Below are 12,289 nucleotides of genomic sequence, written 5' to 3'. Positions count from 1 at the left end.
GACCTTGCGCTTGCCAGGCAGGCGCTTTTGCCGCTGAGCTAAATCCCCAGTCCCTACTTATTGTTATCTTTAATAAGTTGCTCAGATTACCAGATATAGGTATGCAAGATTGATCAAACAATTAATCATTAACTGTTCTTTCAATAAGCCAATAGAAATTATAATATAATTATCTTAGCTATCTTGTGTGTATTTTTATTTTTTGATTGCAATTTGATTGATTGATTGACTGATTGATTGATTACAGTGTAGTTCAGGCTGGCCTTGAACTCACTGTATAGCCCAAACTGACCTTGAACTCATGTCAATCTTCCTGCCTCAGCCTCCCAAGTGCTGGGATTACAGGCATGTGCCACCAAATCTGGCTGTAATAGTTTTTATGATTCGTGTATTTTTGTGGTATCAACTGTGTATATCTTTTTTCATCTGTTTATTTATTTGGGTCTTCTTTTTTCTTTATTAGCTAAGAGTTTGCCAATTTTGTATATTCTTTAAAAAAACCAACTGTTTCATTGATTTTTTTTATTTTCTTTTTTATTTTATTGCTTTCTACTTTGATCTTTTGATCTTTATTATTTCCTTTTACTAATTTAGATTTGTTTTGTGTACATTTATGTGTTTTCATGATGTTGGATAACCCTTCCATAGCTGATGCAGTACTGCTTTAACTGTTCTTTGTAGGACTGGCCTGGTGGTAACGAATTCACTCAGTTTCTGATTCTAATATTTGAAGAATAATTTTTCTGAGTACAGTACTCATGGTTGATAGTTTTCTTTTTGTGTCAGGACTTTTTTTTTTTCTTTTTGAGACATTGTTTCACTATGTAGTTCAGGTTGGCCTCAAACTCACAGTGATTCTCCAGCCTAGGCCTCTCAAGTGCTGGGATTACAGACGTGCGCCACTATGCCTGACCCTCTGTCAGGACTTTGAATATATCATTCTGTTCTCTTCTGGCCTGTATGGTTTCTGCGGTAAGTCTAAATGGACATTCCTTTATATTTGACTTGACACTTTGTGTGTGTGTGTGTGTGTGTGTGTGTGTGTGTGTGTGCTAGTTTTAGAATTCCATCTTGTACTTTTGACATTTGAAAAATAATATACTTGGTAATGGTTTATTTTGGTTGAATCTATTTGGGATTTTTTTGGGGGGGGGTGCTAGATATTGTACCCAGTACCTTGTCTATGCTAGATTAGCTAGGATCTTTTGAGCCTTTTGTATCTACAAATCTATATGACTTTGAAGATTCAAGAGATTTGTGGCTATTTTTTCATGAACCAGGTTTTCAGCGCCCTTATCCTTTTCTTCACTTTCTCAAATTCCCAAAAAGCATTTGACAGTAGCCTGTGAGTCTCATAGGCTTTCCTCATTCATCTTCTTTCTTCTCCCCTTCCTTCTGCCTCCCTGTTTTTCTTTTCCTTTCCTCCTTCCCTTCTCTTCCTTTTCCCTCCTCCTCTTCCTCCATCTGTCCTCCTTCCTTTTCTTCTCACTTTTGTTTATGTGTGACTGGATTAATTCAAAAGACCTGTCCTCAAATTCATTCTTCTTTATAGTCTGGTATTAAAGAACTGGGTGTGGTAATGCACACCTGTAATCCCAGCACTCGGGAGGCTGAGGCAGGAGGACTGTTGCGAGTTCAAGGCCAGCCTGGGCTACAAAGTGAGCTCAAGGCCAGTCTGAACTGCATACTGAGACCTTGTCTCAAAAAAAAAAGTGTTATTGAAGTGCTCATTCAGGGAGAGGTCATTTGGGGCTCAAAACCACAGCTTCAAGATTCATGATCTTTTTATCAGTAGGAAGGATTGAACCCAGTGCCTCAGCAAGCATGCTAAGCAACTGCTCTGTCACTGAATTATATCTTTAGCTTCTTTTATTTTATTTTGAGACAGGTCTAAGTATGCTATCCAGGCTGGCCTCAAACTTGCAATCCTCCTGGCTCAGCCTCTCAAGTAGCTGAGATTACAGGCATACAGCACTGCACCCAGCTTGGTTCTTTCTTATGGGTCTGTCTGTTGTGTCAGTTACTAATACATACCCTGAATTGGTATTCTTATTTCTTTGCATTGTTTATTTGTATACCCTTGCATCTCACTGAGTTTTCTAACAATGATTATTTTGAATTCTTCAGGGATTTCATAGATTTCCTTTAAAGTCTGACCTATTTCATTGTTTCACAATACTGTTTCACATTATTGTTTCACATTTTCTTTCCCATTTCTTGTGTCCCTACATTGATATCTGCACAAGTACTGTAATGGTTGTCTGTTCCAATTTTATGGAGTAACTATTGTAAGGAAAGATACTTTTAAGTAGAAGAGATATTAGGTTCTGTAAGGTAGGCACTTTGGCTTCAGTTATAGAGAAGCTCAAAAATATAGCCTCTGTAGGATTTCTTTGGCTTTGATTGATGTCAGCAATATCAGTGAATGTCTCAATAGTGTAGACTGCAGCAGTTCTTGAATATGGTTATACGACTTTGGAGTAAACAGAGCCTTCCAAAATTGCCTGTCCTTAGGCTCCATATAGTGGGGCACTGATACAACTAGGACTTATGGTCACAGCTGCCACAATCTTGATGGTGCAGGATGTGGAGAGAACTGTCCCAGGTCCGTTGGAACAAGCACAGCTAATACAAAGGGTTGTGCCATCAATAGCCGCAGACTTTAATCCATAGAATGTGAAGGAGACCTTCCTTGGGGCACTAAAAATGAATGCAGAAGGTGTCTAGGCCTGTTACACTAGCAGCCATAGTTCTGGAGCCCCAGTAGGGGATGGGATCTTCTCCAGGTTTTGATGGATGAGCACAAGTGATACCAGGTTCTATGGCACGAGTAACCATGGACTCGAGGTTGTGGAACACAAAGGAGACTTTCCCTAGGTCCCATGAGGTGATTGTGGTGGTGGTGGGGCTTGTGGTGCTGTTCACCACTTTCCTGGACCGATGGAACCCATCTGGTAACTTCTTTACCTCCCAAGGGACAAGCACAAATAACAACCAGAGCATCTATGGTCCCAAGTCTGTAGGCCATGAAGATCTTCCTTAGGTCCTCCTGGTTTGCAGTTAACATTTGGGCTTATGGCACTGGTATTTACACCCCTGGAGGTGTATCACATGGAGATTTCCCCTACACCTTGCTGGTCAAGTGCATGTGGTAACGGCTTTTGGCTTTGTTATCTGCAATCCTGGACTTACAGGACATGGATAAGAATGTCACTGTCACATAGGGCAAGTTCTGATGGGACCAAGGCTTATGGCACTGGGAGTGATAATCCTGGAGCTGCAGGATGCAGATGGGACCTTCCCTTGGTTCTGTAGGCCCATGCTTGGGGGATGCCAGGGCTCTTCGGATGAGTAGCTTCAGTCTGAAGGCTGAGGACGAAGGAGAGGACTCCCTAGTTCTGCCAAGTGATCACAGGTCATGCTGGGGTTTGAGTCCCTGATAGCGCTGTGTTTGGAGCTGTGTGACAGACACACTTGACACTTCCCTCCAAGGGACACACTTGAGACTTTCCCCAGTTCCAAGGGACAGGCACAGGTAATGCTGGGCTTTTGGCATCAGCAGCCACAGTCTCAAGGCTGTGGGTTGAAGAAGAGACCCAGTTCCCCCAGAGTGAGTGCAGATGTTTTCAGGGATGGGGCCTGTTAGAAACCACACTCCTGGAACTGTGGGAAGTGGGAAGAGCTGGCAGAAATGTGAGCAAATTGCTACCACAAAAGACAAGATCACACTTAAAAAGAAGACAAGATCACAGTCATCTCTGCTCACATTTCTTAGTTTTGCCTTCTACATACACAACTTATACTATAAAATTATAATATTATACTTCTAATTACATTTTATGTCTTTAAACTTTTATAATACATATATAAGTACAACTTTTTTTTTTTTGTCTTTTTGGGACAGAGTGTCGCTATGCAGTTCAGGTTGGTCTCAAGCTCACTTTGTAGCCCCGGCTGGCCGTGAACTCACAGTGACCCTTCTGCTTCAGCCTCTTGAGTGCTGGGATTACAGGCGTGCGCCACACACCCAGCTGGCTCTTTTGCCTATCTTTTCTCCATCTCAAGATGGAGTTTTCACAGAGAACTTGGGAAGATTAAGATTTTAAATGTAAAATATTTAACATAGTGCCTGGCACAGAAAGAGTAATATATTCTAAGAGAGTACTTGCTCTGTGCTTGCTTTAGTAACCACTACATCAAAGTTTTGTTACCTATAGAGGCATTCTATGGATATTAGTATACCAAATACCAAATTCAATAGAAAAGAGCAAAAATAAAATGAATACCTCAAACATGAACTCAGTACTGTGCCAGGGGTTTTCTGCTCAGTTTAGCTGCCCTCTCTTAGGCACTCAGACTGGTATGTTAGATATCCATGGATCACATCTAACCCCTTACAGAGAACCCCCAAAACAAAAGAACCTCAAGTACTAGGCTACTTGGAGTCTGGAATGTTGCCTCACCTGGAAGAAAAACCTTTTATTGTTTAAAAATTAACATTTCATGAACAGAAACTGACAAGAGCAAATAGTGTATTCAAATCACAAGTAACACTGGTAACAAAACAGCAGTTATAATTGGGATGAGTAACTCAGTTACAGCAATGTCAGTACAGATAATACATTGTATCAGACAATGCAGATGGATGATAACATACTCTGAACATCAATTTGAAAATTGATACAAAACATTGACAGCAATGATCCATGAAAAGAGTTTAAATAAAATTGTTTCATGAAAAGTAAAACAGCAAAAATACAGAATATTTTATGCACCATTTCATATATGAAAATATAACCAATTTATATTGTTATCTATATTTCAATGTATATTAAAAATGGGATAATCTCCTCCTTTCCATTAGTAATACAGTCCAGTCAAAGCCACTGCAGATATAAATTGTTACTTCACATTGGTTCGCTAAGGCATTTTAATGTATTTGGCTTCATCCTCCATTAAAATTCTGCCTCGGGGTTTTCATGCTCTTCACTTGCTTCCTCTTTTGGTGCAGGCTTTTCTGGAGCTTTAGGCAGAGCCTATGTGGGTGGAGATGCTGCCTCAGGTGGTGGTGGGGCCTCGGGTGGTAGTGAGGGGGGGGCCTTGGGTGGAGGGGCTGCCTCAGGTGGCAGGGCCTCTTCAAGTGGCGGGGCCGCCTCGGGTGGCAGGGCCTCCTTGGGTGGCGGGGCCTCTTTGGGTGGCGGGGCCTCTTTGGGTGGCGGGGCCTCCTTAGGTAGCAGGTCCTCCTCAGCTGACACCTCTGATGGGATCTCAGAAGAACTGAATGATTCCTCTGACTTCTCTGATGCCAGCACATCCTCTACTTCAGACCAGAGATAAATAAGTACAAGTAGAGAACACAGTACAAAGAAAAAAAATGAAGGGACTACGAGTACTATCACTTTCAAGCTCATGTCTCTACCCCTAATAGTAAAATCAGTGATATTTGTACTAAATTTTTTCTCAGGTAACTTAACAATAGGCCCACTGTCCACACTACCCCCATATCCTGGATATATACAATCAGGGGGTGCAAAGCCGTCATCACAATGGCAGTGTCTTAGATTGTTGCATATGCCATTCCCATGACACAGTGACCCTGAATCGCAGTATTGGTGGGACACAGAATATTCAGTGCAGACGTAATCAATACATAATTTATCTGGGGCACAGTAACTACCATCTTCCACATCATATTCGGTGGCGTTACGGGAATCCATGCTCCAGCACCAATCATCCCCGTGAGCAACCTGGATCAGTGTGTAATCCGACAACATTGGTGGCAGGACTGCAACGTCTGTACATACAAGTTTTCCACAAAATGTATTATTCCTGCCACAACGAATATATTCTGGATTAGCCTTAGTGGGACGGCCACAGTTTCCAAAGCGGTTCCCTTCACTGTTCATTGACATGTAACAGCCCTCTGGGGCAGATCTTGCAGGATACCCAAACAGACGCATGCACTGTCTGTCAGGGTCCTTACACTGACCCCCAAAGCAATAGTAAATTCCATTACACAGTGTGCCGTTTTCCTTGTAGCTGTCTTCAGGACATTCTGCAGAAGTACCGTCACAGTATTCTGAGAGGTCACAGTCGTCATAAGCAAAACGACATACATCCCCCTCCTTTTTGAAATTGCAGTTGTCGCAGCAGAGTCCATGACCACACTGCGCATGCTCCTTCAGTGTACACGTTGGTTCACAGCATGGGTCACTGTCACAAGCAGAACCGCAGTCACACTGCTCCGGAGCCTCCACCACACCATCCCCACAACTGGCGTCCCTGTGCCTGCGGCCTGTGTGCCTCCGCTTGTTGAATAGGCAGGCCCCTCTGTGTTCGTGAAGGAAATGGTAGAAGTAGTCAGAGCTACAGTTGCTAAAGCCACTTTCTTTAGTGATGCTTTCCTGCATGAGGCAGAAGTGCTTATCTCTACAAACGCAGTCTGAGTGGTCATGCTGAATGCCCAGGTTGTGCCCAAGCTGGTGGGCCATGAGCGCTGCAGACAGGAGGGCATCTTCGTGATGGAAAGCTTCGACAGCCGCTGCAAAACCACTTGAACAGGCTCCGTTGAGAAATGCCCGACCCGAGGTCTCGCCAGGAGGATGCCCAACGATCAAGTGGGCGACATCGTGCCTCACACGAGGGAAGAGCTCCTCTTGTCTCCAGCGATTGAAGTTCCTGAGTGTAACTCGCAGGTCCACTGGGACCTCTGTCAGATCCCCCTCGGTCCAAATCTCCATCCCAGCCAGCACCACCTCTGTGTTTATTCCTCGAGTAAAGGTGTTGGCCAGAGCAACGATGCCCACCACTCTCTGCACTGTCTCCTTGACATCGCTGCCCCACATCTGGAACCGCTGGTTGTTGACCACAACAAACATCTCCACATACTTGGTGTGTGACCACAAGTAGGACAGGGCCTGTAGATTGGGAGGCTTCCTGCTCCCCTGCTGCCAGCTGGTGGACACCGCTTGACTGTCTCTGGCAGAGACACTGCAGGAGACTCGAGCTTGATGTGCCGTGGTGTATAACGCATGTTCGAACTGTTTGGAAGAGAGTATGGGCTCAATGCCATAGGATGTGTTCTCCTTGATCAGGATGCCCCTGAGACCTGAACAGGTATTGACAGACACAAATGAACCCGGCGCTCCTTCTATGTGGCCTTCATAGTGACAGTCATGTGAGATGGAAGGTGTTTCTTGCTCCAGGATGCCATTGTGGTAACTATAGACTGGAAAATCCTCCACAAAATAGTCTCTCTTTACCTTCAGGTGAACCAGCTGCTGTTGGCCTTGCATAAGTAGCGTATAAGATATCTTTTCCCCTGGGGCTTCACTTCCCTTGACTGCCAGACTCTTGGGGATGACTATTTCATAGGAAGAGTAATGTCCTGGTCCTAAGCAGTACATGCTAGGTATAAGCATTACCAACAGCATGGAGATCCTTAACACAGAATATGAATGTCTTGGTACTGGCCTGAGCCTCCTTTTCCACTTTTGGGCATCACAAATCTGAAACTTTATCTTAGCTTCCCCCAAGGCCACTTGCTTTTTCTGTAAAGACAGGATGGTGGTAGAGTCTCCCAGTGATGCTGCCACCAACATGGTCCTAATAAATTAGCTGGTAACACAGGTCTATGCCTATCAGCAGCTGCTCTCTGACAAGCCACCTTTAGAGAGGTGGGTATTATTATCTCCAGATCTACGTTGGTTCCTTCCTGGGTAGATGCTGTCGAACTCTGAACCTTATGGCCTTCAGGCTGTTTCTTTCTATTCCTGCTTCTCTCTTGGCCTTTGATAGTATAGGAATTTCTTTCAACAGCCACAACTGTAATGTTCCTTGGCTAAATTTGATGGTCATGCAGAGATGACCCAAATAGAAGACCTGTAGTGAGTCAGCCAGTAGTTTAATGCAGGCAAATTATCCTATATTCTCCCCAGGCCATAGGACTCCTGATATTCGTTAATATGCTCATTCTTTGAAACCCAGCATTCTGAAGGGGGCCCAGGAAAGGGGGAGAGGGGTTCTCTAGAGATCTCTGAAGTAGGCAGAGTTCTCTGTTGCCACTGTTTTTTCTTCCTTTCCATAGTATTCAGGGTACTCTTTCTCAGTTCAACCCCACTTTGTCCATGAACTTTTTTCCCTTTAATTCAAGAAAAACTGTATGTGGATGGCCTTTGGATGTCCCCATTATCCTTTGTTCTTAAGAAATGAGTTTAGACATCTTATCTGCCTATAAATACAATTCTTGTCTACCACATACTTTTCCTAAGGAACAGACATAAATGCTAAATGAAATTATCTTATTTCAGTGTGGAAATATAGGGGATTGAATGTCAGTTCTTCCCAGCTGCTTTAATGTAATAACAAAATGTAGGATAAAAACAAACTGATTAATCAGTTACCATAAAAATGAGCTATGTAAGAACTCTAAATTTTTTTTTTTTTTTTTTTTAAAGGGTCTCACTATGTAGTTCAGGCTAGCTTTTGAATTCACTATACAGGCCAGGCTGGCCTAACTCATGACGATCCTGCCTCAGCCTCCTGCGTCCTGGCATTACAGCCATGTACTACCATATCTAGTTTATTTTATTTTTATGTCTGGAAGTCCTTGGGTTTGGTTTTTGATGTTAATTTCCTTGGCTGTGTTTAGCATTATAAACTTAAAAGAAAAAAGCTCTGTCTACCAATTACCTGCCCACTTATTCATCCTCCTGTGCATTCTAAGATTCACTAAAATAAGAGTCTACATCTTTTACATAAAAATAATTTTATCTTAAGTCAAATATTTACAGTGTAAAACTTTTAAAATACAGGGTGGTAATACCTGAAAATGGAGAAATGCCCTGATTCAGAAAGAAATCATATGGTACCATACGATGCACCATTTATCCTCAAATAATAATACTTAATTTCTGGTACAAATAGTAAAATATTTCATTAACATCTAGCAAACAAATTCATACTGTCATCACAAACCCATTTAAAAATTTATAACAATAATGGTGAAATGATTTCCAGCTGGACTTATTTTCGTTTTGTAGCTTATGTAAGAGCAAACCTCTTTATATATTATGGGAATTATCAGGTATTTCCCTGTGTCTAACCAAAACAGGTAGGGCAAAAATAGTAGTGGAACAACAACAAAAATCAAGAATCAATAATGGGAGAACACTCTTTTTAAATTAAAAAATATATATAAAAAATAAATTAAAAATATATAATTAAAATATCCAATTTTCCAATTCTTAAGTTGAAACACATTTTCTTTGGTAAATACACTGACACACAAGATATGACTTAAATCTTTTGATTTCTTTGATCAGCAGTACCTACTATTCAACTTCTACTTGTTCTTTCTTATATGAATACAAGTTACAAGGCTGGGCATGGTAGTGCATGCCTATAATCCCACCACTCGGGAGGCAGAGGCAGAAGGATCACTGCAAGTTCAAGGCTAGACAGTATGGACATACTGTGTATCTAAACTACAGTATGTAACAGCTATCAGCTATCTATGCTACATAGTATGTACTATGGGCTACACAGTATGTAAGTTCAAGGCCAGCCTGAACTACATGGCAAGACCCTGTCGCAAAAAACAAACAAACAAACAAAAAAATACAAGCAATATAAACTCTCTTGAAAAGCAATTCCTCCTCTGTGTATTTCAAAACATAAACTTCTGACAGGCATTCCCCATAGTCATACAATCTAACAGTCAAAAAGACATATGTTGTTCTACATTAAGCAGTCATATAACTGTGGATAATGTAAAAGTACTTCAGGACTAGTAATAGTTTTAATAAGCAGGTTGAATCATCAGGAAACTGGAGGTTGAAACCTACTACTGTAAGAACTATTCCTGCAGTGTTTCTACAAGTATAGGGGTTAGAGAGACAGGCTATAAAACGTAAGAAGTTCTTTTTCTTGTTTTTTGTCTTTTTGAGACAGATTCTTGCTATGCAGTTCAGGCTGGCCTCAAGCTCACTTTGTAGCCCAGGCTGGTCTCAAACTCCCAACGATCCTCCTGCTTCAGCCTCCCAAGTGCTGGGATTATAGGTGTGTACCACCACACCTGACAATAAGACATAATTTCATTTCTAGTTATGTGTGACTTTTGCATTATTGGCAAACTTGACTCATATGTTAAAGAAAAATTTACTATTAGCCTAGGAATATACAAACAAAACCATACTTTGAAGACAATAGTGCTTGTTGGGAGCTACTGTTTTGAAGGATCTCTACAAGACAGGTCCCATTTTTGAGTTACAACAGCTGGGGCACCCTCCAGAGTTTTCACAGCACTATGCTGGAAGCACATAGCTCTCATTTTGGAGGCCAGATGAATTCAGCCTGAAGTGAGTGCAACATGGGCAACTGATGCTCAAAAGGAAGCATTATTTTGTAAACTCTTTTACATTATGCCTAAAATTCATCACACCAAAGACAATCATCTGGGGCTGGGGATTTAGCTCAGTGACACAGTGCCTGCCTGGCGAGCACAAGGTCGTGAGTTCAATTCCCGGTACCAGAAAAAAAAACCAAAGGGGGTGGGGGGGAGACAATCATCTAAGCCTTTAGAATATACCTAAATGATAAATTTGGTAAGTTAATTGTACACTGTATGCTGCCAGGTTCTCTAAAAAGTAACAGATATACTTATTGCCTTCTTTCCCCAATGGAATCTTGAACCTCTGTCCTAAGATAGGAACACTACAGATGTTAAGACATTACAGAAACAAATGCAGCTTTCCATGACTGCAAAAAATGATTTTACTGAAAAGCTGACTAGGCTCTTAAATCAATTCAGCTAAGTTTTCTGGTTGGTAAATGGAAAAGAATTTTTTCTTTACTGCCTAACTCAGATTTTGCTACCCATTCTTCTAGCAGTGTTTCCCCTTGTAACAGCTATCAGTCACCTAAGATTGGTGAACCTCCTTCAAAAAAATACCTTGAATTACATATTCTGCAAGATAAAAAGGCATCAGTGTAATAATGTAATTCTTAAAAGACACTATGTTTGTTCTTTTCTGGTTTTTGTTTTTGTTTTATTTTTTGAGACAGGGTCCTGTGACACAGTTCAGTCTGGCCTTGAACATACTATGTAGCCCAGGCTGGCTTCGAACTCCTGGCGATCCCCTGGTCTCAGCTTCCTGAGTGCTGGGATTACAGACGTGCACCACCCTGCCCATCGACACCATGTGTTCTCATTTATGTTCCCACAGTCAGTCTCATATATGTGGGACATACTAACAAAATGTCACCCTGAAGACATACTCAGCAAAATGGAGGGATTACAAAAGGAGTGAATTCTTTGGGATCAACTTTGACTAAAGAGAATGTGATGGAATAAAACTGAGTAACTCAGACTACTTATACTGCCACCCTGTGCATAAACTGAAGTTTGCCTGTTAGCTCTTCTACCTATCAACATAGGTACCCACCAAATACTGCTTAAAAATAAAGAGTTGCATCCATATGTACAACAGAAAACTAGAATTTTTCAGTCAAACAGCCATATTCTGGGCCAGAACCATGCTTTCTAAAAATGAAGGGTACTGAAGAAAATAAATACAGACCAGGGGATGCCAGTAAGAAATTCAGGAAGAAACATAATAGAGAAAAAGAGCAGCTAAAAATACTATGTATCTTTATATGCTAGTCTAATAGTACAGTTTCTGTTATATATAACTTTCTCAGGAAGGGCACCCCAAAAAGTGAAGCAGAGGAGAAAGAAAAATAAGTGATATAGCAAGTGAGGGATAAGGGGGAAGGGAGAGAACAAGTGGGACCTTAGGTCCACTAAGGGGACAGGGAAGCTCTCCCTAAACCTGTAAAGAATAAACCCAGAAGTGAATCTCATTAGATGTAAGAAATACATCAATACCCTTTTAATAAATATGATAAAAAGAAAATGTTGTCACTTTTCTCTGGGGAATTAAGTGCAAGAAAAATGACCACACAGCTCCCTGTCTCTTTTATTATGATAACTGGCTCCTTAGGCCCCCAAGTGTGTACCCTGCAAATTCCAGCAGGTCGTCTCCAATGATGGATACACAACAATTTCTTGGCAACAGAACTAATCTACCAATGAAGTAGTGAGTAAATACACAAGAGCAACCGAAACCAGATTCCACAGTATTTGATTTCACTGTTCATAAGCAGAAAGGTCAGTGTAGTTGGTCCTGTATCTACCTCTGGCAAATTTTTTAATACTTTATTACAAATAAATCACTCTTGTTTGACAATACCATCTATCGTCGTATAAGATTAACAGTCCTAAAGTGAT

At 41.4% G+C, this 12,289-nt stretch overlaps 2 protein-coding genes across 6 annotated transcripts in view; one reads left to right on the top strand and one right to left on the bottom strand.

The window, feature by feature from the left end:
- The window catches only part of Tmem116 (transmembrane protein 116), a 183,715-nt gene that overhangs the window by 124,830 nt on the left and 46,596 nt on the right, over nt 1-12,289 (top strand). The window lies entirely within an intron of this gene.
- LOC102004603 (disintegrin and metalloproteinase domain-containing protein 1a-like) lies at nt 4,446-9,992 on the bottom strand. Its single transcript, XM_005403177.1, has one exon. The coding sequence runs from the start codon at nt 7,599-7,601 to the stop codon at nt 5,037-5,039; it is 2,565 nt and encodes an 854-aa protein (XP_005403234.1). The 5' UTR covers nt 7,602-9,992; the 3' UTR covers nt 4,446-5,036.

This window comes from Chinchilla lanigera, unplaced genomic scaffold (assembly GCF_000276665.1).
Source record: "Chinchilla lanigera isolate Chin_1 unplaced genomic scaffold, ChiLan1.0 scaffold00081, whole genome shotgun sequence".
Classification (NCBI taxonomy): Eukaryota; Metazoa; Chordata; class Mammalia; order Rodentia; family Chinchillidae; genus Chinchilla; species Chinchilla lanigera.
Note: the sequence above shows the minus strand (reverse complement) of the source record. Positions and strands in the feature narration are given on the sequence as shown.

Bases quoted from the DNA above. Each gene is read 5' to 3' on its own strand.
- LOC102004603 (XM_005403177.1), bottom strand. From the start codon at position 7,601: ATGTTGGTGGCAGCATCACTGGGAGACTCTACCACCATCCTGTCTTTA.